Genomic DNA, 26,650 nt, shown 5'->3' on the forward strand with positions numbered 1-26,650 from the left:
TGTAAGATTGCATAGTGTGTATGCACCTTAAGACTGTGTTACTGCTGCAGCACTTCCCCAGGCTGATTGTGTACCTTGCAGCAGTGATAACAGACGAGCTGGTAACTACTTGTGTAATTGTTTGCAGAGGTTATGCAAGCTCTCCTGTGTGCAGTACTGTGATGCTGACACCTCTGCACCCCATGCTCACCAGCATGTACCCCACGAAGTTCCCGTCATTTTAGCTCATGTCATGTGACTGCATTAGCACCAATGGAGTAGGAAGGAAGTTGCATCAATGGTGAACAGTCAATCATCTAAGACCCAGTGAGATTAGTACAAGATCCCAGCGGTCAGGAGACAGATGCCGGGAGCCTGACAGCCGGGATCCCGGCTGCGAGCGCGTTCCCTCGCGGGGTCGCTGCGCTCGCCATGCTTCGGTGCCGGTGGCATCCTTCAGTCGCCACAGGTTTCTATTCCCCTCCGGGTGGTGGCGAAGAGGAGTAACCAGCCGGCGGTCAGGACTCCAACCACCGGTATTTCAGCTGGTGTCGGGATTCCGGCGTCGATATCCTGACGCCGGTATCCAGACAGGCTGCCTCCTGGGGTATAAAGATCTTTCAGTAGCACTTCCTTTGTCAGTGCTTTGATGTCTACAGACCTGCTGAATACTGTCTCTCTCTGTCTAGCAGCTTGCTCATTCACTCCTGTGCAGTTAACACCTTAGCACCCACTGACTGTCCAACAATCCAGAGTAGCTGGTTGTGCTCCAGTAATCCTGTGTAGCCGGTACTGATCCGCAACCCTGCACCTAAGTCTAAATAAATGGTTTCAACCCAGTAATCCTGAGAAGCTGGTACTGCTCGGCATCCCAGCATCTAAATCCTTGTGTTCCAATAATCCGACATAGCTTGTCAGTTCTTCATGTCACAGTAAACACTATGCTACCTTATCTTTCTTCACTTTCCTATCCTGCATGAAGAAGAGTTATATTAAGCTACCTAGCTTCCAACCCAGCCTTCCATGCTACACTCCTGTGGCAATCCCTAGTCCGGACCCACAAACAAATCCAAACCTGGCAGCGACCTGGAGTGCCAAGAGGGCTGTTTGGTGTGACTGCAGCAAAGATATGAGGACATATCAGTATCCCGCTAGGACAGTGGTGAATAAAAGTATTTAACTCTGCATTAATAATATTGAATAATATTACATACATGTAAGATTATCTGTATCCTCATGTGTAAGTCAATTCATAGCAAATGTTTTTATTATTTTTTTTATTTCTTTTATTACTTATCTTTTCATACCTGCAGCGTGTGATTTATTTAAGAAATATATGTGGTATGCAGCTCAGCGTTCAACAATCAATGCCAACACGCAGAACGGTGACAGTGAGGTTGAAGCTGTAAAGCTGACCTGTTAATTGGATTTCAAGCATTATTTTAACAACTGAAAATATAATTTACCATTATGTTTGAAGCTGTAACACAAACACTTTGAAAATGCTTGAATTAGCCGTATTAACAGACCAGCATTACGGCTTCGATCTCATACAGTGCCCATTCAGAGTGGTGGCACTGAGATTATTGAATACTCACAGCTAACAAGTACCTGTGTGTACAGAGCAATAGCACTTTTGTGAAGGCAAATTTTTGGTAAAGGTTTTAGGTCATTTAAGGCAGTAAAAGGATTGGAATAGGTGAGGTCTGATAAGGAAAAGTGAATAGAAAGAGCCAACAGGTATGACCTGGCAAGACCAATATGGAACAAGATATTGGGCCTAAATCAGACCCGATCGCTCTTCTGCGAATTTGCAGAGGTTTGCAATCAGATAGTCGCCGCCCAGACAGAGTGAATACCCACCCCGTGCAAGTCTGCGTACGCCGGTCAGTTCACAACTCACTCACCATCAAATGATTTTTCCAGTCTGTGCGTAGCCCAGGACTTACTCCTAACAGTGCGATAGAAACAGGCTGATCGGGGCCGGAGCCGATGTCACACACCGTCCCTGATAACGCTTGGTCACACCTGCGTTTTTACCGACACTCCCAGCAAACGGCCAGTTACCACCCCCCAAACGCTATCTTCCTGTTAATCAACTTGCATACGCCTAGAGATCAAGAAAAGACGCTGGATTTTCTTGCCGTTTGGCCTTGCGCGTGTGCTCTACGATCCGTACACAGTCGATCGATAATCGTCCGCTTTGCGAATTTGCACAACAGCGAACAGGTCTGAATTGGGCCCATAGTACAAAAGTAGGAATGCATTTTGTGGCAAACGTGGCTTTTCTGGATCAAGTGGCAGGTCAGGGTGGCATGTGGTGGAATTTTAAAGCAAGTCATGTGCAGGGGATGTTTTGAGGCTTTCATGTATTCTTGAAATTGAGGCACTGCCTGTTTGGAGGGTGACACAACTGACGCGTAAAGTACTTTGCCATCACACTCTTAAAACTTGTGTTACTTATATCTCTTTGTATAAGTTTTGAGCTGCTCTATAAATATTTAAGCAAGTTTCAGCTGAATGTAGTAAACAATCTCACCCATATGCAGCAAAACGTAGAGGTGCAACCAGGTTGACGTTTTTCACTGAAGATTGAGATCTGCGCCTCCTCTCTATGTACTGTGACAGAAGGTTTGCCAACGCCGACAGTATTCCACTGGACAGAGAAATAGTTCAACAAGTGTTACTGATTAACACTAGACAGTCAAGTACGTCTGCTGAATAAGGCTAACAATAGAAATTCCTCACAAAAGGAGTATTGATGGTCTGTAAAAGTATATGAAAAATAAGATTTAATTACCGGTAAATCTATTTATCGTAGTCCGTAGTGGATGCTGGGGACTCCATAAGGACCATGGGGAATAGACGGGCTCCGCAGTAGACAGGGCACTTTAAGAAAGAATTAGTTATACTGGTGTGCACTGGCTCCTCCCTCTATGCCCCTCCTCCAGACCTCAGTTAAGGAAACTGTGCCCGGAAGAGCTGACAGTACAGGGAAAGGATTTTGGAATCCAGGGTAAGACTCATACCAGCCACACCACTCACACCGTATAACTTGTGATAAACTTACCCAGTTAACAGTATGAACAACAGAGCATCAGACCAACCTGATGCAACCATAACATAACCCTTATGTAAGCAATAACTATATACAAGTATTGCAGAAGAAGTCCGCACTTGGGACGGGCGCCCAGCATCCACTAAGGACTACGAGAAATAGATATACCGGTAAGTAAAATCTTATTTTCTCTAACGTCCTAGTGGATGCTGGGGACTCCGTAAGGACCATGGGGATAATACCAAAGCTCCTAAACGGGCGGGAGAGTGCGGATGACTCTGCAGCACCGAATGAGCAAACACAAGGTCCTCCTCAGCCAGGGTATCAAACTTGTAGAATTTTGCAAAAGTGTTTGAACCCGACCAAGTAGCTGCTCGGCAAAGCTGTAATGCCGAGACCCCACGGGCAGCCGCCCAAGAAGAGCCCACCTTCCTTGTGGAATGGGCTTTTACAGATTTTGGAGGCGTCAAACCAGCCGCCGAATGAGCCTGCTGAATCGTGTTACAGATCCAGCGAGCAATAGTTTGCTCTGAAGCAGGAGCACCCAGCTTGTTGGATGCATACAGGATAAACAGCGAGTCAGTTTTCCCAACTCCAGCCGTTCTGGCTACATAAATCTTCAAAGCCCTGACCACATCTAGCAACTTGGAATCCTCCAAGTCACGAGTAGCCGCAGGCACCACAATAGGTTGGTTCAAATGAAAAGATGACACCACCTTTGGCAGAAATTGCGGACGAGTCCGTAATTCTGCCCTGTCCATATGGAAAACCAGATAGGGGCTTTTACATGACAAAGCCGCCAATTCTGACACACGCCTAGCCGAAGCTAAGGCCAATAGCATGACCACCTTCCACGTGAGATATTTTAACTCCACTGTCTTAAGCGGCTCAAACCAGTGAGATTTCAGGAAACTCAACACCACGTCAAGATCCCAAGGTGCCACTGGTGGCACAAAAGGGGGCTGAATATGCAGCATTCCCTTTACAAACGTCTGAACTTCAGGAAGAGAAGCCAGTTCCTTTTGAAAGAAAATGGATAGGGCCGAAATCTGGACCTTAATGGACCCTAATTTTAAGCCCATAGTCACTCCCGACTGTAGGAAGTGAAGGAAACGGCCCAGCTGGAATTCCTCTCTAAGGGCTTTCCTGGCCTCACACCAAGCAACATATTTTCGCCATATACGGTGATAATGTTTTGCTGTCACGTCCTTCCTAGCCTTTATCAGCGTAGGAATAACCTCATCCGGAATGCCTTTCTCCGCTAGGATCCGGCGTTCAACCGCCATGCCGTCAAACGCAGCCGCGGTAAGTCTTGGAACAGACAGGGCACCTGTTGCAACAGATCCTGTCTGAGAGGCAGAGGCCATGGGTCCTCTGTGAGCATTTCTTGCAGTTCCGGATACCAAGTCCTTCTTGGCCAATCCGGAACAATGAGTATTGTTCTCACTCCTCTTTTTCTTACGATTCTCAGCACCTTGGGAATGAGAGGCAGAGGAGGAAACACATACACCGACTGGAACATCCACGGTGTCACTAGTGCGTCCACAGCTATCGCCTGAGGGTCTCTTGACCTGGCGCAATACCTTTGCAGCTTTTTGTTGAGGCGGGATGCCATCATGTCTACCTGTGGCAGTTCCCATCGATTTGTAATCTGTGTGAAGACTTCTTGATGAAGTCCCCATTCTCCCGGGTGGAGGTCGTGCCTGCTGAGGAAGTCTGCTTCCCAGTTGTCCACTCCCGGAAAGAACACTGCCGACAGTGCTTGCACGTGATTCTCCGCCCAGCGAAGAATCCTGGTGGCTTCTACCATCGCCACCCTGCTTCTTGTGCCGCCCTGGCGGTTTACATGAGCCACTGCGGTGATGTTGTCTGACTGAATCAGCACCGGTTGGTTGCGAAGCAGAGGCTCCGCTTGACTCAGGGCGTTGTATATGGCCCTTAGTTCCAGGATATTGATGTGCAGACAAGTCTCCTGACTTGACCACAGCCCCTGGAAATTTCTTCCCTGAGTGACTGCCCCCCACCCTCGGAGGCTTGCATCCGTGGTCACCAGGACCCAGTCCTGTATGCCGAACCTGCGGCCCTCGAGAAGGTGAGCACTCTGCAGCCACCACAGAAGAGACACCCTGGCCCTGGGGGATAGGGTGATCAGCCGATGCATCTGAAGATGCGATCCGGACCACTTGCCCAACAGATCCCACTGAAAGGTCCTCGCATGGAACCTGCCGAAGGGAATGGCTTCGTATGACGCCACCATCTTTCCCAGGACTCGCGTGCATTGATGCACTGACACCTGTTTTGGTTTTAAGAGGTCTCTGACAAGAGTCACGAGCTCCTGGGCCTTCTCCGCCGGGAGAAACACCTTCTTCTGGTCTGTGTCCAGAATCATGCCCAGGCAGGGCAGACGCGTCGTAGGAATCAGCTGCGACTTTGGAATATTCAGAATCCAGCCGTGCTGTTGCAACACCTCCCGAGAGTGTGCTACGCTTTTCAGCAACTGCTCTCTGGACCTCACCTTTATGAGGAGATCGTTCAAGTATGGGATAATTGTAACTCCTTGCTTTCGCAGGAGCACCATCATTTCTGCCATTACCTTGGTAAATATTCTCGGTGCCGTGGACAGACCAAACGGCAACATCTGGAATTGGTAATGACAGTCCTGTACCACAAATCTGAGGTACTCTTGATGAGGTGGATAAATGGGGACATGCAGGTAAGCATCCTTTATGTCCAGAGACACCATAAAATCCCCCTCTTCCAGGCTTGCAATGACTGCCCTGAGCGATTCCATCTTGAACTTGAACCTTTTCAGGTACCTGTTCAGGGATTTTAAATTCAATATGGGTCTGACCGAACCGTCCGGTTTCGGAACCACAAACATTGTGGAATAGTAACCCCATCCCTGTTGGGGGAGGGGAACCTTTACCACCACCTGCTGGAGATATAACTTGTGAATTGCCGCTAACACTACTTCCCTTTCTATGAGGGAAGCTGGCAGGGCCGATTTGAGGTAACGGTGAGGGGGCATCTCTTCGAATTCCAGCTTGTATCCCTGAGACACAATCTGTATAGCCCAGGGATCCACCAGTGAGCGAACCCACTGGTGGCTGAAATTTCGGAGACGCGCCCCCACCGCTCCTGGCTCCACCTGTGGAGCCCCAGCGTCATGCGGTGGATTTAGTAGAAGCCGGGGAGGACTTCTGTTCCTGGGAACTAGCTGTATTGTGCAGCTTCTTTCCTCTACCCCTGCCTCTGGCAAGAAAAGACGCACCTCGGACTTTCTTGCCTCTTTGTGATCGAAAGGACTGCATTTGGTAATACGGTGCTTTCTTAGGTTGTGAGGGAATATATGGCAAAAAATTTGACTTCCCAGCCGTAGCTGTGGAAACTAGGTCCGAGAGACCGTCCCCAAACAATTCCTCACCCTTATAAGGTAAAACCTCCATGTGCTTCTTTGAGTCGGCATCACCTGTCCATTGCAGAGTCCACAGGACCCTTCTGGCAGAAAATAAGAATTTACTTACCGATAACTCTATTTCTCGTAGTCCGTAGTGGATGCTGGGGACTCCGTAAGGACCATGGGGAATAGCGGCTCCGCAGGAGACTGGGCACAAAAGTAAAGCTTTAGAACTACCTGGTGTGCACTGGCTCCTCCCCCCATGACCCTCCTCCAAGCCTCAGTTAGGATACTGTGCCCGGACGAGCGTACACAATAAGGAAGGATTTTGAATCCCGGGTAAGACTCATACCAGCCACACCAATCACACCGTACAACTCGTGATCTAAACCCAGTTAACAGCATGATAACAGAGGAGCCTCTAGAAAAGATGGCTCACTACAGCAATAACCCGATTTTTTGGTAACAAGAACTATGTACCAGTATTGCAGACAATCCGCACTTGGGATGGGCACCCAGCATCCACTACGGACTACGAGAAATAGAATTATCGGTAAGTAAATTCTTATTTTCTCTAACGTCCTAAGTGGATGCTGGGGACTCCGTAAGGACCATGGGGATTATACCAAAGCTCCCAAACGGGCGGGAGAGTGCGGATGATTCTGCAGCACCAATGAGAGAACTCCAGGTCCTCCTCAGCCAGGGTATCAATTTTGTAGAATTTTACAAACGTATTTGCTCCTGACCAAGTAGCTGCTCGGCAAAGTTGTAAAGCAGAGACCCCTCGGGCAGCCGCCCAAGATGAGCCCATCTTCCTTGTGGAGTGGGCATTTACAGATTTTTGGCTGTGGCAGGCCTGCCACAGAATGTGCAAGCTGAATTGTACTACAAATCCAACGAGCAATAGTCTGCTTAGAAGCAGGAGCACCCAGCTTGTTGGGTGCATACAGGATAAACAGCGAGTCAGATTTTCTGACTCCAGCCGTCCTGGAAACATATTTTCAGGGCCCTGATAACGTCTAGCAACTTGGAGTCCTCCAAGTCCCTAGTAGCCGCAGGCACCACAATAGGTTGGTTCAGGTGAAACGCTGAAAACACCTTAGGGAGAAACTGAGGACGAGTCCTCAATTCCGCCCTGTCCCAATGGAAAATCAGATAAGGGCTTTTACAGGATAAAGCCGCCAATTCTGACACGCGCCTGGCCCAGGCCAGGGCCAACAGCATGACCACTTTCCATGTGAGATATTTTAACTCCACAGATTTAAGTGGTTCAAACCAATGTGACTTTTGGAACCCAAAAACTACATTGAGATCTCAAGGAGGCACAAAAGGAGGCTGTATATGCAGTACCCCTTTTACAACGTCTGAACTTCAGGGACTGAAGCTAGTTCTTTTTGGAAGAAAATTGACAGGGCCGAAATTTGAACCTTAATGGACCCCAATTTCATGCCCATAGACACTCCTGTTTGCAGGAAATGTAGGAATCGACCCAGTTGAATTTCCTCCGTCGGGCCTTACTGGCCTCGCACCACGCAACATATTTTCGCCAAATGCGGCGATAATGTTTTGCGGTTACATCCTTCCTGGCTTTGATCAGGATAGGGATGACTTCATCCGGAATGCCTTTTTTCCTTCAGGATCCGGCGTTCAACCGCCATGCCGTCAAACGCAGCCGCGGTAAGTCTTGGAACAGACAGGGTCCATGCTGGAGCAGGTCCCTTCTTAGAGGTAGAGGCCACGGATCCTCCGTGAGCATCTCTTGAAGTTCCGGTTACCAAGTCCTTCTTGGCCAATCCGGAGCCACGAATATAGTGCTTACTCCTCTCCATCTTATCAATCTCAGTACCTTGGGTATGAGAGGCAGATGAGGGAACACATACACTGACTGGTACACCCACGGTGTTACCAGAGCGTCTACAGCTATTGCCTGAGGGTCCCTTGACCTGGCGCAATACCTGTTGAGTTTTTCCCAACGGTTTATAATCATGTGGAAGACTTCTGGGTGAAGTTCCCACTCTCCCGGGTGGAGGTCGTGTCTGCTGAGGAAGTCTGCTTCCCAGTTGTCCACTCCCGGAATTGCTGACAGTGCTATCACATGATTTTCCGCCCAGCGAAGAATCCTTGCAGCTTCTGCCATTGCCCTTCTGCTTCTTGTGCCACCCTGTCTGTTTACGTGGGTGACTGCCGTGATGTTGTCCGACTGGATCAACACCGGCTGACCTTGAAGCAGAGGTCTTGCTAAGCTTAGAGCATTGTAAATGGCCCTTAGCTTCAGGATATTTATGTGAAGTGATGTCTCCAGGCTTGACCATAAGCCCTGGAAATTCCTTCCCTGTGTGACTGCTCCCCAGCCTCGCAGGCTGGCATCCGTGGTCACCAGGACCCAGTCCTGAATGCCGAATCTGCGGCCCTCTAGAAGATGAGCACTCTGCAACCAACACAGGAGGGACACCCTTGTTCTTGGTGACAGGGTTATCCGCTGATGCATCTGAAGATGCGACCCGGACCATTTGTCCAGCAGGTCCCACTGGAAAGTTCTTGCGTGGAATCTGCCGAATGGGATTGCTTCGTAGGAAGCCACCATTTTACCCAGAACCCTTGTGCATTGATGCACTGAGACTTGGCTCGGTTTTAGGAGGTTCCTGACTAGCTCGGATAACTCCCTGGCTTTCTCCTCCGGGAGAAACACCTTTTTCTGGACTGTGTCCAGGATCATCCCTAGGAACAGAAGACGAGTCGTCGGAACCAGCTGCGATTTTGGAATATTGAGAATCCAATCGTGCTGCCGCAACACTACCTGAGATAGTGCTACACCGACCTCCAACTGTTCCCTGGATCTTACCCTTATCAGGGAATCGTCCAAGTAAGGGATAACTAAAATTCCCTTCCTTCGAAGGAATATCATCATTTCGGCCATTACCTTGGTAAAGACCCGGGGTGCCGTGGACCATCCATACGGCAGCGTCTAAACTGATAGTGACAGTTCTGTACCATAAACCTGAGGTACCCTTGGTGAGCAGGGTAAATTTGGACATGAAGGTAAGCATCCTTGATGTCCCGAGACATCATGTAGTCCCCTTCTTCCAGGTTCGCAATCACTGCTCTGAGTGACTCAATCTTGAATTTGAACCTCTGTATGTAAGTGTTCAAAGATTTTAGATTTAGAATCGGTCTCACCGAGCCGTCCGGCTTCGGTACCACAACAGTGTGGAATAATACCCCGTTCCCTGTTGCAGGAGGGGTACCTTGATTATCACCTGCTGGGAATACAGCTTGTGAATGGCTTCCAAAACTGTCTCCCTGTCAGAAGGAGACATCGGTAAAGCCGACTTTAGGAAACGGCGAGGGGGAGAAGTCTCGAATTCCAATTTGTACCCCTGAGATATCACCAGAAGGATCCAGGGGTCTACTTGCGAGTGAGCCCACTGCGCGCTGAAATTCATTGAGACGGGCCCCCCACCGTGCCTGATTCTGCTTGTAAAGCCCCAGCGTCATACTGAGGGCTTGGCAGAGGCGGGAAAGGGTTTCTGTTCCTGGGAACTGGCTGATTTCTGCAGCCTTTTTCCTCTCCCTCTGTCACGGGGCAGAAATGAGGAACCTTTTGCCCGCTTGTCCACGAAAAGACTGCGCCTGATAATACGGCGTCTTCTTATGTTGAGAGGCGACCTGGGGTACAAACGTGGATTTCCCAGCTGTTGCCGTGGCCACCAGGTCTGAAAGACCGACCCCAAATAACTCCTCCCTTTAATAAGGCAATACTTCCAAATGCCGTTTGGAATCCGCATCACCTGACCACTGTCGTGTCTATAACCCTCTACTGGTAGAAATGGACAACGCACTTAGACTTGATGCCAGTCGGCAAATATTCCGCTGTGCATCACGCATATATAGAAATGCATCTTTTAAATGCTCTATAGGCAAAAATATACTGTCCCTATCTAGGGTATCAATATTTTTAGTCAGGGAATCCGACCACGCCAACCCAGCACTGCCCATCCAGGCTGAGGCGATTGCTGGTCGCAGTATAACACCAGTATGTGTGTAAATACATTTTAGGATACCCTCCTGCTTTCTATCAGCAGGATCCTTAAGGGCGGCCATCTCAGGAGAGGGTAGAGCCCTTACAAGCGTGTGAGCGCTTTATCCACCCTAGGGGGTGTTTCCCAACGCACCCTAACCTCTGGCGGGAAAGGATATAATGCCAATAACATTTTAGAAATTATCAGTTGTTATCGGGGGAAACCCACGCATCATCACACACCTCATTTAATTTCTCAGATTCAGGAAAACTACAGGTAGTTTTTCCTCACCGAACATAATACCCCTTTTTGATGGTACTCGTATTATCAGAAATGTGTAAAACATTTTTCATTGCCTCCATCATGTAACGTGTGGCCCTACTGGAAGTCACATTTGTCTCTTCACCGTCGACACTGGAGTCAGTATCCGTGTCGGCGTCTATATCTGCCATCTGAGGTAACGGGCGCTTTAGAGCCCCTGACGGCCTATGAGACGTCTGGACAGGCACAAGCTGAGTAGCCGGCTGTCTCATGTCAACCACTGTCTTTTATACAGAGCTGACACTGTCACGTAATTCCTTCCAACAGTTCATCCACTCAGGCGTCGACCCCCTAGGGGGTGACATCACTATTACAGGCAATTTTTCTCCTCATACATGTCGACACCAACGTACCGACATACAGCACACACACAGGGAATGCTCTGATAGAGGACAGGACCCCACTAGCCCTTTGGGGAGACAGAGGGAGAGTTTGCCAGCACACACCAGAGCGCTATATATATACAGGGATAACCTTATATAAGTGTTTTTCCCCTTATAGCTGCTGTATCTTTAATACTGCGCGTAATTAGTGCCCCCCCTCTCTTTTTTAACCCTTTCTGTAGTGTAGTGACTGCAGGGGAGAGCCAGGGAGCTTCCCTCCAACGGAGCTGTGAGGGAAAATGGCGCCAGTGTGCTGAGGAGATAGGCTCCGCCCCCTTATCGGCGTCCTTATCTCCCGTTTTTCTATGTATTCTGGCAGGGGTTAAATGCATCCATATAGCCCAGGAGCTATATGTGATGCATTTTTTGCCATCCAAGGTGTTTTTATTGTGTCTCAGGGCGCCCCCCCCCCCAGCGCCCTGCACCCTCAGTGACCGGAGTGTGAAGTGTGCTGAGAGCAATGGCGCACAGCTGCAGTGCTGTGCGCTACCTTGTTGAAGACAGGACGTCTTCTGCCGCCGATTTTCCGGACCTCTTCTGTCTTCTGGCTCTGTAAGGGGGCCGGCGGCGCGGCTCTGGGACCCATCCATGGCTGGGCCTGTGATCGTCCCTCTGGAGCTAATGTCCAGTAGCCTAAGAAGCCCAATCCACTCTGCACGCAGGTGAGTTCGCTTCTTCTCCCCTTAGTCCCTCGATGCAGTGAGCCTCTTGCCAGCAGGTCTCACTGAAAATAAAAAACCTAAAACTAAACTTTTCACTAAGCAGCTCAGGAGAGCCACCTAGTGTGCACCCTTCTCGTTCGGGCACAAAATCTCAACTGAGGCTTGGAGGAGGGTCATGGGGGGAGGAGCCAGTGCACACCAGGTAGTTCTAAAGCTTTACTTTTGTGCCCAGTCTCCTGCGGAGCCGCTATTCCCCATGGTCCTTACGGAGTCCCCAGCATCCACTTAGGACGTTAGAGAAATTGACATTGCATTTATTCTAGAGCCCAGTAGGCAAATGTCTCTCTGGGCATCCCTCATATATAGGACAGCGTCTTTTATATGCCCCAGGGTCAGTAATAATAAGATTTTACTTACCGATAAATCTATTTCTCGTAGTCCGTAGTGGATGCTGGGGACTCCGTCAGGACCATGGGGATTAGCGGCTCCGCAGGAGACAGGGCACAAAACTAAAGCTTTAGGATCAGGTGGTGTGTACTGGCTCCTCCCCCTATGACCCTCCTCCAAGCCTCAGTTAGGATACTGTGCCCGGACGAGCGTACACAATAAGGAAGGATATTGAATCCCGGGTAAGACTCATACCAGCCACACCAATCACACCGTATAACTTGTGATCTAAACCCAGTTAACAGTATGACAAACGTAGGAGCCTCTGAACAGACGGCTCACAACAAATAACCCGATTTTTTTGTAACAATAACTATGTACAAGTATTGCAGACAATCCGCACTTGGGATGGGCGCCCAGCATCCACTACGGACTACGAGAAATAGATTTATCGGTAAGTAAAATCTTATTTTCTCTGACGTCCTAAGTGGATGCTGGGGACTCCGTCAGGACCATGGGGATTATACCAAAGCTCCCAAACGGGCGGGAGAGTGCGGATGACTCTGCAGCACCGAATGAGAGAACTCCAGGTCCTCTTTAGCCAGGGTATCAAATTTGTAGAATTTTACAAACGTGTTCTCCCCCGACCACGTAGCTGCTCGGCAGAGTTGTAATGCCGAGACCCCTCGGGCAGCCGCCCAGGATGAGCCCACCTTCCTTGTGGAATGGGCCTTGACAGATTTAGGCTGTGGCAGGCCTGCCACAGAATGTGCAAGTTGAATTGTGCTACAAATCCAACGAGCAATCGTCTGCTTAGAAGCAGGAGCACCCAGCTTGTTGGGTGCATACAGTATAAACAGCGAGTCAGATTTTCTGACTCCAGCCGTCCTTGAAATATATATTTTCAATGCCCTGACAACGTCCAGCAACTTGGAATCTTCCAAATCGCTAGTAGCCGCAGGCACCACAATAGGCTGGTTCAGGTGAAACGCTGACACCACCTTAGGCAGAAACTGAGGACACGTCCGCAGTTCTGCCCTGTCCGAATGGAAAATCAGATATGGGCTCTTATACGATAAAGCCGCCAATTCTGATACTCTCCTGGCTGAAGCCAGGGCCAGTAGCATGGTTACTTTCCATGTAAGATATTTCAAATCCACCGATTTGAGTGGCTCAAACCAATGGGATTTGAGAAAATCCAAAACTACATTCAGGTCCCACGGAGCCACTGGGGGCACAACCGGGGGCTGTATATGTAGTACTCCTTTTACAAAAGTCTGGACTTCAGGAACTGAAGCCAATTCTTTCTGGAAGAAAATAGACAGGGCCGAAATTTGAACCTTAATGGACCCCAATTTGAGGCCCATAGACAATCCTGTTTGCAGGAAATGTAGGAATCGACCCAGTTGAAATTCCTCCGTGGGGGCCTTCCTGGCCTCACACCACGCAACATATTTTCTCCAAATGCGGTGATAATGTTGTGCAGTCACCTCCTTCCTGGCTTTAACCAGTGTAGGAATGACCTCTTCTGGAATGCCTTTTTCCTTTAGAATTCGGCGTTCAACCGCCATGCCGTCAAACGCAGCCGCGGTAAGTCTTGGAATAGACACGGTCCCTGCTGAATCAGGTCCCGTCTTAGAGGTAGAGGCCACGGATTTTCCGTGAGCATCTCCTGAAGTTCCGGGTACCAAGTTCTTCTTGGCCAATCCGGAGCCACGAGTATCGTTCTTACTCCCCTTTGCCGTATAATTCTCAGTACTTTGGGTATGAGAGGCAGAGGAGGAAACACATACACTGACTGGTACACCCACGGTGTTACCAGAGCGTCCACAGCTATTGCCTGAGGGTCTCTTGACCTGGCGCAATACCTGTCCAGTTTTTTGTTGAGGCGAGACGCCATCATATCCACCTTTGGTTTTTCCCAACGGTTCACAATCATGTGGAAGACTTCTGGATGAAGTCCCCACTCTCCCGGGTGTAGATCGTGTCTGCTGAGGAAGTCTGCTTCCCAGTTGTCTACTCCCGGAATGAACACTGCTGACAGTGCTATCACATGATCTTCCGCCCAGCGAAGGATCCTTGCAGCTTCTGCCATTGCTCTCCTGCTTCTTGTGCCGCCCTGTCTGTTTACGTGGGCGACTGCCGTGATGTTGTCCGATTGGATCAACACCGGCTGACCCTGAAGCAGGGGTTTTGCCAGGCTTAGAGCATTGTAAATTGCTCTTAGCTCCAGTATATTTATATGAAGAGACATCTCCAGGCTTGACCATACTCCCTGGAAGTTTCTTCCCTGTGTGACCGCTCCCCAGCCTCTCAGACTGGCATCCGTGGTCACCAGGACCCAGTCCTGTATGCCGAATCTGCGGCCCTCTAACAGATGAGCACTCTGCAACCACCACAGAAGAGACACCCTTGTCCGTGGCGATAAGGTTATCCGCTGATGCATCTGCAGATGCGATCCGGACCATTTGTCCAGCAGATCCCACTGAAAAGTTCGTGCGTGGAATCTGCCGAATGGAATTGCTTCGTAAGAAGCCACCATCTTTCCCAGGACTCTTGTGCATTGATGCACAGACACTTTTCCTGGTTTTAGGAGGTTCCTGACAAGTTCGGATAACTCCTTGGCTTTCTCCTCCGGAAGAAACACCTTTTTCTGAACCGTGTCCAGAATCATTCCCAGGAACAGCAGACGTGTTGTCGGGGTCAACTGAGATTTTGGAAAATTCAGAATCCACCCGTGTTGTTGCTCCGTCCTCCAGCTGTTCTCTGGACCTTGCCCTTATCAGGAGATCGTCCAAGTAAGGGATAATTAATACGCCTCTTCTTCGCAGAAGAATCATCATTTCGGCCATTACCTTGGTAAAGACCCGAGGTGCCGTGGACAATCCAAACGGCAGCGTCTGAAACTGATAATGACAGTTTTGCACCACGAACCTGAGGTATCCTTGATGTGAAGGGCAAATTGGGACATGCAGGTAAGCATCCTTTATGTCCAGGGACACCATAAAGTCCCCTTCTTCCAGATTCGCTATCACTGCTCTGAGTGATTCCATCTTGAACTTGAATTTTTGTATGTACAGGTTCAAAGATTTCAGATTTAGAATAGGTCTTACCGAGCCGTCCGGCTTCGGTACCACAAATAGCGTGGAGTAATACCCCTTTCCCTGTTGTAGGAGGGGTACCTTGACTATCACCTGCTGAGAAAACAGCTTGTGAATGGCTTCCAATACCGTCGCCCTGTCTGAGGGAGACGTTGGCAAAGCAGACTTTAGGAACCGGCGAGGGGGAGACTTCTCGAATTCCAACCTGTAACCCTGAGATACTACCTGCAGGATCCAAGGGTCCACCTGTGAGCAAGCCCACTGTGCGCTGAAATTCCTGAGTCGACCCCCCACCGCTCCTGAGTCCGCTTGTACAGCCCCAGCGTCATGCTGAGGGCTTTGCAGAACCCTGGGAGGGCTTCTGTTCCTGGGCAGGGGCTGCTTGCTGCCCTCTCTTACCCCTTCCTCTGCCCCGGGGCAGATATGACTGTCCTTTTGCCCTCTTGTTCTTATAGGACCGAAAGGACTGCGGCTGAAAAGACGGTGTCTTTTTCTGTTGGGAGGGGGTCTGAGGTAAAAAGGTGGATTTTCCGGCAGTTGCCGTGGCCACCAGATCCGATAGACCTACGCCAAATAATTCTTCCCCTTTATACGGCAATACTTCCATATGTCGTTTGGAATCCGCATCACCTGACCACTGTCGCGTCCATAAACTTCTTCTTATGGACATCGCACTTACTCTCGATGCCAGAGTGCAAATATCCCTCTGAGCATCTCGCATATAAAGAAAAGCATCCTTTAATTGCTCTATAGTCAATAAAATACTGTCCCTATCCAGGGTATCAATATTTTCAGTCAGGGAATCCGACCAGACCACCTCAGCACTGCACATCCAGGCTGAGGCGATGGCTGGTCGCAGTATAACACCAGTATGTGTGTATATACTCTTTAGGGTAGTTTCCAGCCTCCTATCAGCTGGATCCTTGAGGGCGGCCGTATCAGGAGACTGTAACGCCACTTGTTTTGATAAGCGTGTGAGCGCCTTATCCACCCTAGGGGGTGTTTCCCAGTGCGCCCTAACCTCTGGCGGGAAAGGGTATAATGCCAATAACTTTTTTGAAATTAGCACTTTTCTATCTGGGTTAACCCACGCTTCATCACATACATCATTCAATTCCTCTGATTCAGGAAAAACTACAGGTAGTTTTTTCACCCCGCACATAATACCCCTTTTTGTGGTACTTGCAGTATCAGAGATATGCAAAGCCTCCTTCATTGCCGTGATCATATAACGTGTGGCTCTACTTGAAAATACGTTTGTTTCTTCACCGTCGACACTAGATTCAGTGTCCGTGTCTGGGTCTGTGTCGACCGACTGAGGTAAAGGGCGTTTTACAGCCCCTGACGGTGTCTGAGACGCCTGGGCAGGTACCAACTGGTTTTCCGGCCGTCTCATGTCGTCAACTGATTTTTGTAATGTGCTGACATTATCACGTAATTCCATAAACAAAGCCATCCATTCCGGTGTCGACTCCCTGGGGGGTGACATCACCATTACCGGCAATTGCTCTGCCTCCACACCAACATCGTCCTCATACATGTCGACACACACGTACCGACACAGCAGACACACAGGGAATGCTCTTATCGAAGACAGGACCCCACTAGCCCTTTGGGGAGACAGAGGGAGAGTTTGCCAGCACACACCCAAGCGCTATAATATATATGGGAACAACCTTATATAAGTGTTGTATCCTTATAGCAGCTTAAATATATAAAATATCGCCATAAAAAGTGCCCCCCCCCTCTCTGTTTTACCCTGTTTCTGTAGTGCAGTGCAGGGGAGAGTCCTGGGAGCCTTCCTCACAGCGGAGCTGAGCAGGAAAATGGCGCTGTGTGCTGAGGAGAATAAGCCCCGCCCCCTATTCCGGCGGGCTTTTCTCCCGTAGTTTGTAATATCTGGCAGGGGTTAAATACATCCATATAGCCTCAAGGGCTATATGTGATGTATTTTTTAGCCATAAAAGGTATTTACATTGCTGCCCAGGGCGCCCCCAGCAGCGCCCTGCACCCTCCGTGACCGTTGGTGAGAAGTGTGTGACAAACAATGGCGCACAGCTGCAGTGCTGTGCGCTACCTTCAAGAAGACTGAAGAGCCTTCTGCCGCCGGTTTCTGGACCTTCAATCTTCATGATCTGCAAGGGGGGTCGGCGGCGCGGCTCCGGGACGAACCCCAGGGTGAGACCTGTGTTCCGACTCCCTCTGGAGCTAATGGTGTCCAGTAGCCTAAGAATAAGAAGCCAATCCATCCTGCACGCAGGTGAGTTGAACTTCTCTCCCCTAAGTCCCTCGATGCAGTGAGCCTGTTGCCAGCAGGACTCACTGAAAATAATAAACCTAAAAACTTTTTCTAAGCAGCTCCTTAAGAGAGCCACCTAGATTGCACCCTGCTCGGACGGGCACAAAAACCTAACTGAGGCTTGGAGGAGGGTCATAGGGGGAGGAGCCAGTACACAGCCTGGGAGCCTTCCCACCAGCAGTTCTGTGAGGGAAAATGGCGCTGTGTGCTGAGGAGAATAGGCCCCGCCCCCTTTTCGGCGGGCTTCTTCTCCCGTTTTTCTGACAACCTGGCAGGGGTTAAATACATCCATATAGCCCCAGAGGCTATATGTGATGTATATTTAGCCAGCATAGGTACTTTCATTGCTGCCCAGGGCGCGCCCCCCCCAGCGCCCTGCACCCTCAGTGACCGTTGGTGTGAAGTGTGCTGAGAGCAATGGCGCACAGCTGCAGTGCTGTGCGCTACCTTAAGAAGACTGGGAAGTCTTCAGCCGCCGATTTCTGGACCTCTTCTCTCTTCAGCATCTGCAAGGGGGTCGGCGGCGAGGCTCCGGTGACCCATCCAGGCTGTACCTGTGATCGTCCCTCTGGAGCTAGTGTCCAGTAGCCTAAGAAGCCAATCCATCCTGCACGCAGGTGAGTTCACTTCTTCTCCCCTAAGTCCCTCGTTGCAGTGAGCCTGTTGCCAGCAGGACTCACTGAAAATAAAAAACCTAATAAAAAACTTTTACTCTAAGCAGCTCTTTAGGAGAACCACCTAGATTGCACCCTTCTCGGCCGGGCACAAAAACCTAACTGAGGCTTGGAGGAGGGTCATAGGGGGAGGAGCCAGTACACACCACCTGATCCTAAAGCTTTAGTTTTGTGCCCTGTCTCCTGCGGAGCCGCTAATCCCCATGGTCCTGACGGAGTCCCCAGCATCCACTTAGGACGTCAGAGAAATAGTATCCTTGTCCAAGGTATCAAGTTCCTCAGACAGAGTATCTGTCCATGCTGCTACAGCACTACACATCCAGGCCGACGCAATTGCCGGCCTTAGTAGGGTACCTGATTGTGTATAAACAGACTTCAGGATACCTTCCTGCTTTCTATCCGCAGGATCTTTTAGGGTGGCCGTATCCTGTGACGGCAGGGCTACCTTCTTAGACAAGCGTGTCAAAGCTTTGTCTACCCTAGGGGATGATTCCCAGCGTAACCTGTCCGTTGGCGGGAAAGGATACGCCATAAGTAACCGTTTGGAAATCTGCATTTTCCTATCAGGAGAATCCCAAGCTTTTTCACATAACTCATTTAACTCATGTGAAGGGGGAAAAGTCACCTCTTGCCTTTTCTCCCCAAACATATAAACCCTCTTGTCAGGGACAGGGTTTTCCTCTGAGATGTGCAATACATCCTTTATTGCTATAATCATGTAGCGGATGGCTTTAGCCATTTTAGGCTGCAACTTTGCCTCATCGCCATCGACACTGGAGTCAGAATCCGTGTCGATATCTGTGTCAACAATTTGGGATAGTGGGCGCTTCTGAGACCCTGACGGCCTCTGCGCTGTAGGATCAGGCATGGGTTGAGACCCTGACTGTCCCAAGGCTTCAGCTTTATCCAACCTTTTATGCAAGGAGTTTACATCATCATTTAACACCTTCCACATATCCATCCAATCAGGTGTCGGCTGAGACACCACATTCATCTGCACCTGCTCTGCTTCCACATAGCCTTCCTCGTCAAACATGTCGACACAAGCGTACCGACACACCACACACACAGGGGATGCTCTATTTGAGGACAGAACCCCCACAAGGCCCTTTGGAGAGACAGAGAGAGAGTATGTCAGCACACACCCCAGCGCTCTATGACCCAGGAATTACACAGTAACTTAGTGTTTACCCAGTAGCTGCTGTATACACTGATTTTGCGCTAAATTTATGTGCCCCCCCCCTCTCTTTTTACCCTCTTTCTACCGTGATTCTGCAGGGGAGAGCCTGGGGAGCTTCCTCTCAGCGGAGCTGTGGAGAGAAAATGGCGCTGGTGAGTGCTGAGGAAGAAGCCCCGCCCCTTCAGCGGCGGGCTTTTGTCCCGCGATTTTGTGTAAAATAATGGCGGGGGCTCATGCATATATACAGTGCCCAACTGTATATATGCTTCTTTATGCCAAGAGGTACCTAATTGCTGCCCAGGGCGCCCCCCCCCTGCGCCCTGCACCCTACAGTGACCGGAGTGTGCGGGTTTAATGTGGGAGCAATGGCGCACAGCTGCAGTGCTGTGCGCTACCTCATATGAAGACTGGAGTCTTCTGCCGCCGCTTTCGAAGTCTTCTTGCTTCTCACGCCGGCTTCTGGCGCTGCGAGGGGGACGGCGGCGTGGCTCTGGGATCGGACGACCAAGGGTGCGTTCCTGTGTTCGATCCCTCTGGAGCTAATGGTGTCCAGTAGCCTAAGAAGCACGACCTATCCGCAGTTAGTAGGGCTGCTTCTCTCCCCTCAGTCCCACGTAGCAGAGAGTCTGTTGCCAGCAGATCTCTCAGAAAATATTTTGTTAGGATTTTTTATTTTCAATCTAGCAAGCTCAGGAGAGCTCACTAAAGTGCACCCAGCTCGTCCGGGCACAGATTCTAACTGAGGTCTGGAGGAGGGACATAGAGGGAGGAGCCAGTGCACACCAGTATTCCTAATTCTTTCTTAAAGTGCCCTGTCTCCTGCGGAGCCAGTCTATTCCCCATGGGCCTTACGGAGTCCCCAGCATCCACTAGGACGTTAGAGAAATAATAAAATTAATAATCGCAAGTAGGGACTACAATGATATGTACCATGTCATGTTTTTAAGCTTCATCGCTAGATTATTTTGTATCTGATCATAGGCCTTTACCAAAACTAATGAACTATACAGAACATTTATATTGTTAAACAGCACATAAAACACACAAGTAACTATATACAATATAAATATACTGTAACTGTGCCGCTCCACATAGGAAACAGCGGCAGACCTGCATCCGCTTTTTTAATTTGGCGCCAACTGTGAGCCAATCACGTGCGTCATAGCCCCGCCCCCTGGCACTTGTTAATATTAGCCAGCACGGGAGCTCAATTTATCCGCTGGGAGGTAGCAGTGAAAGCTCCCGAAGATTGAAGATAGAAGGCTCCAGAAGTCCTGGAGTGCGGCGGCAGTTGTTAAAGAGCTGTTACACGCCAACGCCCGCCCGGTAAAGATCAAAGAGCCGACGCATGTCGGTGAATATGCTGAAAGCCCTGGGACAGCGGTGTGCGATGGAAAAGAGCTTTTACTGGCCACCGCTGCCCAGGTGAAGACTCCAGGAAGCCCAGAGGTGGTTGGAGCCTTCCCGCCTCCAGCGAAGACCACGCGGTGGGCAGGGCCGGACCAGGCTTGGTCCAGTCACAGCCCTTAGGACGGGTAAGTCCGGGCGGTCCCACCCGAGTTCGGGCACTAGGCCCGTGGGCATAGCAGGCACTATGCCTGGGACGCATTAGGCGGGCACTAGGCCCAGGGGACATAAGGCCCAATAGTATTGCGCTTTAGTACCGGGGAGCAGAACGGGCATCAGGCCCAATAGAATTGAGTAGGTTGGCGGGCACTAAGCCCTTAGGGGGATTTGGCCCCCAAATGGCAACAATAGGCCGGAGCACAGTGGGCGGGAAGCCCAAATCTATTGTGTGGATGATAGGGTTGGTATAGGCAAGGGCACAAGGCCCAGTTGTCTTTCTTGGTGCGATTAACCCCAGGAGTGGTAAGTCGGCACTAGGTCGAGGTATCTATTGATCTGGCGCTAGGCCACGGGTTGGATAAGTCGGCGCTAGGCTGTGGTATCTCTTGGTCTGGCGCTAGGCCGCAGGTGGATAAGTTGGTGCTATGCCGCAGGTGTGGTAAGTCGGCACTAGGCCGTGGTATCTTGATCCGGCGCTAGGCCACTAGACCCCTAGGTTTAGGGTGTACAGTCAGGCCCATATTAAAAGTAAACTGTTTTAAGTTCTCAGTTTTCCCCACAGCCAGGCCCCCATGAAAGGTAGGCTGTTGGAAGTTATGCGCTGGTGAGTATCATAAGGTTGAAACAGTATAACCGCATTATGTCACAACCTCTGTATAGTGTCTCCCCATCGTATCGCATAAGCAGCGTGGCGCTGCTTATGCGATATGTGGGCTGCCTCGTTGTGTTCTATTACAGGAGCGAAAGAAGAAGAGCCAGTCATCTGGCAGGAAACCGAGGTTATGTCCAGTGAGCATAATTGTGTTTTGTGTGTCATCAGTGTGTGTATGGTGTCCCTTTTCCCATTTCTTCTTTGGGCATTTTCATTCAGGGTTGCGCCTAGTGCTTTGCACTACAACAGGGGCACCCAGTCTGAGGCCACAAGTCCCAATAACGACCATTCACTGAGCCAAGTGGAGGTCCCCATTCTTTCCAGGTTACCCCAGGAGGCTCCCGTCTGTGTCCAAAATACATTCCAGTGCTGTCCAAGTTGCCTCGACAGACTGAAAGTGGGGACGGGAGGTGTCAGGTAAGTGAAGTTCCTTAGGGCCGCACCCCCGCGCCTCTTACACCGGCACCTGCCAGATCCACTGCGCAGTTTCCGAGACCAGGTTGACAGGGTTCAGCTCTCCTCTTCTGGTAGCTGAAGCCCCCACTACTAAATGTAAATAGGAGTCGTAGGGGGACTGGAGTCATAAATTAAGAGTGAAGTCCAAGAGCAGAGCATTTTGTCTCATGTTGGGAGGTATATCACAGGACAGTGGGGGCTGTGTATTGCTAGTGTATGGTAACGATCAGCGATTTGCAGACAGTTACTAGCATTTCCCTATTAAAATGGGCACTTTAATGATTTGCAGATCTGCTCTTTGGATATAAGTGACCTGTGTGAATAAGTAAGCCGCCTGCAGTGTACGGGCGCATACTGCTGCATACATTAAACTGGGAAGGGAATAGCAGAATCAGATTTGGTGTGCGGGGCCCGGCAGCCAGCTAGCCTCTTCTCGGGGAATTAGTCACACAGAACACACGCTGGAACATACTGCAAGGAGAACTTTAGAAGCGCCGCAGCACAAGCGACACTGCGGGCACAGCACATAGTGTATGTACGGGTAAACACATGGCCAAACTCCCCTACAAAAGCCCCCGTCCCTGGCAGCAGCAGTGTGACACCGCAGCGGGGTAGCACTATCCGGGGGTCGCTGACATATACACAGGGAGACTTAGGGGGAAGTTACTAAATGGGCAGGGGGCACATGGTAGCGTCTAGACGGGCACATTACCTGGTCAGCGCCTTGGTGAGTACGGGCCGGCTGTGCAGGAGCTGCAGGTAGGCCCGCAGGGCGGCTGTATGGAGCGGGACGCTGCCTACGGCAGACACCGGTTTGGAAGCTAGCGGCATTGCTGCTGATACTATAGCGCCGCCGGGCACCTGCTGCTGCCACCTATACCGCCGGAGGCGGAGCCAGCACCCCCCCGGACTCCTCCCTTAGTACAGGCCCACATACTAACCCCTCCCTTGTAGGGCTCGTTACTATGGCAACTCGACCCAGTTCAGCACAGAAGCTGACCCGGGGACATTGGCAGAAAGAGGGAGTGGCCCGTGTATAATGTTTACATAATGGTTCGGTTACAAGAACCACATGCCATGGTCTGCACCGTTACGGTTGTAATCTAGTGTTGTGCTTTATTGCCGGCCCCTAACAACATACGGTAGATGCTAGAATCAAGTGGGCTAAGGGACCTTTTCCGTAAGGGGGAGGAGTTACGACGCAAGGGGGAGGAGCTAGGCCAGCGGGATAGTTCCTCTACTATCCACGCCACCAACTATTACCTTTAGTAATTAGGTGGTGAGCGAAGCGGAGTGGAGCGAGCCACCGTGCCCGAAGCGTGGCGAGCGAACTTTTCGGGTACCCTGTTCGCCCGTAGCTCCTCCCCCTGGTGACGTAGTTCCTCCCCTCAATACGTCACAAGGTCCCTTCAGCCACTCCGATATAGAACCAACCAACAACATACTGCCATGATTGGCTATGTTAGACAATGTAAGTTGATTGGCTAACACCGAAGCAGCCGCGGTAACTGGCTGGAGGCACAGGCGTTAGCAAGCTGATTGGCTGCAGGTGATAGGTCGTTGTCAGGGTGCGGGGTGGAGCCTGTGACAAGTGCTGGCGGGAGCTGATCAGCGCGGGAAGTGCGGCAGCTGTGTGTCACCGGCAGAATCATGGTGCTGCAGAACAGCGGGAAGCTCAACCGCGATACCCGGGGGAACGGCGAGAACCCGCAGTGAGTGCTATGTGGCTGAGGCTGGCGACCTCCTAGTCCAGCTCCAGTTGTAGCCTGGCAGTGATGCACTGTAGATCCTCCTCCCTGACCCCTTCAAGCTGGTACATGGTTCTCTGCTCCTGAGCTCCCCCTTCATGTATGGTTGCAGTCACCCATCTTCCTTCCAGCATAGATACCCTGCTGCCACAGTTAGACATGCCAGACCTGCAGGGCAGCTGGAGTGCCACGGTTTGCTTTCTCCATGTCTGTGGTATGCCAGCTGCACTGTCCTGACTGTAGATGGTCCTCATAGCTAATTATAACTATAGACCAGACACTTTCAACGTTCTTCAACTTGCAGGCATGCTGGACAAGATGTTGTAAAATCACACGATACGTTATGTTTCTCTATCGTCCTAAGTGGATGCTGGGGTTCCTGAAAGGACCATGGGGGATAGCGGCTCCGCAGGAGACAGGGCACAAAAAAGTAAAGCTTTTACCAGATCAGGTGGTGTGCACTGGCTCCTCCCCCTATGACCCTCCTCCAGACTCCAGTTAGATTTTTGTGCCCGGCCGAGAAGGGTGCAATCTAGGTGGCTCTCCTAAAGAGCTGCTTAGAGAAAGTTTAGCTAGGTTTTTTATGTTACAGTGATTCCTGCTGGCAACAGGATCACTGCAGCGAGGGACTGAGGGGAGAAGGAGTCAACTCACCTGCGTGCAGGATGGATTGGCTTCTTGGCTACTGGACATCAAGCTCCAGAGGGACGATCACAGGTACAGCCTGGATGGTCACCGGAGCCGCGCCGCCGGCCCCCTTGCAGATGCTGAAGACAGAAGAGGTCCAGAATCGGCGGCTGAAGACTCCTGCAGTCTTCTAAAGGTAGCGCACAGCACTGCAGCTGTGCGCCATTTTCCTCTCAGCACACTTCACACAACAGTCACTGAGGGTGCAGAGCGCTGGGGGGGGCGCTCTGAGAGGCAAATAAAAACCTTATTAGAGGCAAAAAATACCTCACATATAGCCCACAGAGGCTATATGGAGATATTTAACCCCTGCCTAACTTCAAAAATAGCGGGAGACGAGCCCGCCGAAAAAGGGGCGGGGCCTATCTCCTCAGCACACAGCGCCATTTTCTCTCACAGAAAAGCTGGAGAGAAGGCTCCCAGGCTCTCCCCTGCACTGCACTACAGAAACAGGGTTAAAACAGAGAGGGGGGGCACTGATTTTGGCGATATTGTATATATATAAAAGATGCTATAAGGGAGAAACACTTATATAAGGTTGTCCCTATATAATTATAGCGTTTTTGGTGTGTGCTGGCAGACTCTCCCTCTGTCTCCCCAAAGGGCTAGTGGGTCCTGTCCTCTGTCAGAGCATTCCCGGTGTGTGTGCTGTGTGTCGGTACGTGTGTGTCGACATGTATGAGGACGATGTTGGTGAGGAGGCGGAGAAATTGCCTGTAATGGTGATGTCACTCTCTAGGGAGTCGACACCGGAATGGATGGCTTATTTAGAGAATTACGTGAGAATGTCAACACGCTGCAAGGTCGGTTGACGACATGAGACGGCCGACAATCTATTAGGACCGGTCCAGGCGTCTCAGAAACACCGTCAGGGGTTTTAAAAACGCCCATTTACCTCAGTCGGTCGACACAGACACAGACACGGACACTGAATACAGTGTCGACGGTGAATAAACAAACGTATTTCTCATTAGGGCCACACGTTAAGGGCAATGAAGGAGGTGTTACGTGTTTCTGATACTACAAGTACCACAAGAAAGGGTATTATGTGGGAGTGAAAAAACTACCTGTAGTTTTTCCTGAATCAGATAAAATAAAATGAAGTGTGTGATGATGCGTAGGGTTACCCCGATAGCAAATATTGGCGTTATACCCTTTCCCGCCAGAAATTAGGGTACGTTGGGAAACACCCCTTAGGGTGATAAGGCGCTCACACGCTTATCAAGTGGCGTTACCGTCTCCAGATACGGCCGCCCTCAAGGAGCCAGCTGATAGGAAGCTGGAAAAATATCCTAAAAAGTATATACACACATACGGTGGTTATACTGCGACCAGCGATCGCCATCAGCCTGGAGATGCAGTGCTGGGTTGGCTTGGTCGGATTCCCTGACTGAAAATATTTTATTCATGTAGAGCATTTAATAGGATGCATTCTATATATATGTATGTGAGATGCACAGAGGGATATTTGCTCTCTGGCATCAAGATAAGTGCGTTGTCCATATCTCCCAGAAGATGTCAGGGACACGACAGTGGTCAGGTGATACAGATCCCATACGGCAGATGGAAGTATTGCTGTATAAAGGGAAGGAGTTATTTGGGGGTCGGTCCATCGGACCTGGGGACCACAGCAACAGCTGGGAAATCCAACCTTTTTTACCCCAAGTTACATCTCAGCTAAAAAAGACACCGTCTTTTCAGCCTCAATCTTTCCTTTCCCATGAGGGCATGCAGGCAAAAGGCCAGTCATATCTGCCCAGACATAGAGGTAAGGGAAGTAGACTGCAGCAGGCAGCCCTTTCCCAGGAAAAGAAGCCCTCCACCGCGTCTGCCAAGTCCTCAGCATGACGCTGGGGCCGTGCAAGCGGACTCAAGGTGGGGGGGTAGTCTCAGGGCGCAGTGGGATCACTCGCAAGTTGACCCCTAGATCGTACGAGTATTATCCCAGGGGTAAAGATTGGAGAGTCGAGACATCTTCTCCTCGCAGGTTCCTGAAGTCTGCTTTACCAACGGCTCCCTCCGACAGGGAGGCAGCATTGGAAACAATTCACAAGCTGTATATCCAGCAGGTGATAATCAAA

The 26,650-nt window shown here is 50.4% G+C and overlaps 2 protein-coding genes across 2 annotated transcripts in view; one reads left to right on the forward strand and one right to left on the reverse strand.

The window, feature by feature from the left end:
• The window catches only part of PXMP2 (peroxisomal membrane protein 2), a 59,272-nt gene extending 36,165 nt beyond the window's left edge, over positions 1–23,107 (reverse strand). The window contains exons 1-2 of the mRNA XM_063913395.1: positions 22,847–23,107; positions 2,519–2,635 (exon numbers count right to left, since the gene is read on the reverse strand). Of these exons, the coding sequence (XP_063769465.1) occupies positions 2,519–2,635; positions 22,847–22,965 (236 nt within the window). The 5' untranslated portion in view covers positions 22,966–23,107. The remainder of the gene's footprint in view (positions 1–2,518; positions 2,636–22,846) is intronic.
• A 505-nt stretch (positions 23,108–23,612) lies between these two features.
• Positions 23,613–26,650, forward strand: part of POLE (DNA polymerase epsilon, catalytic subunit) — a 335,686-nt gene continuing 332,648 nt past the window's right edge. Inside the window, exon 1 of the mRNA XM_063913394.1 lies at positions 23,613–23,846. Within this exon, the coding sequence (XP_063769464.1) occupies positions 23,785–23,846 (62 nt within the window). The 5' untranslated portion in view covers positions 23,613–23,784. The remainder of the gene's footprint in view (positions 23,847–26,650) is intronic.

This window comes from Pseudophryne corroboree, chromosome 1 (assembly GCF_028390025.1).
Source record: "Pseudophryne corroboree isolate aPseCor3 chromosome 1, aPseCor3.hap2, whole genome shotgun sequence".
NCBI lineage: Eukaryota > Metazoa > Chordata > Amphibia > Anura > Myobatrachidae > Pseudophryne > Pseudophryne corroboree.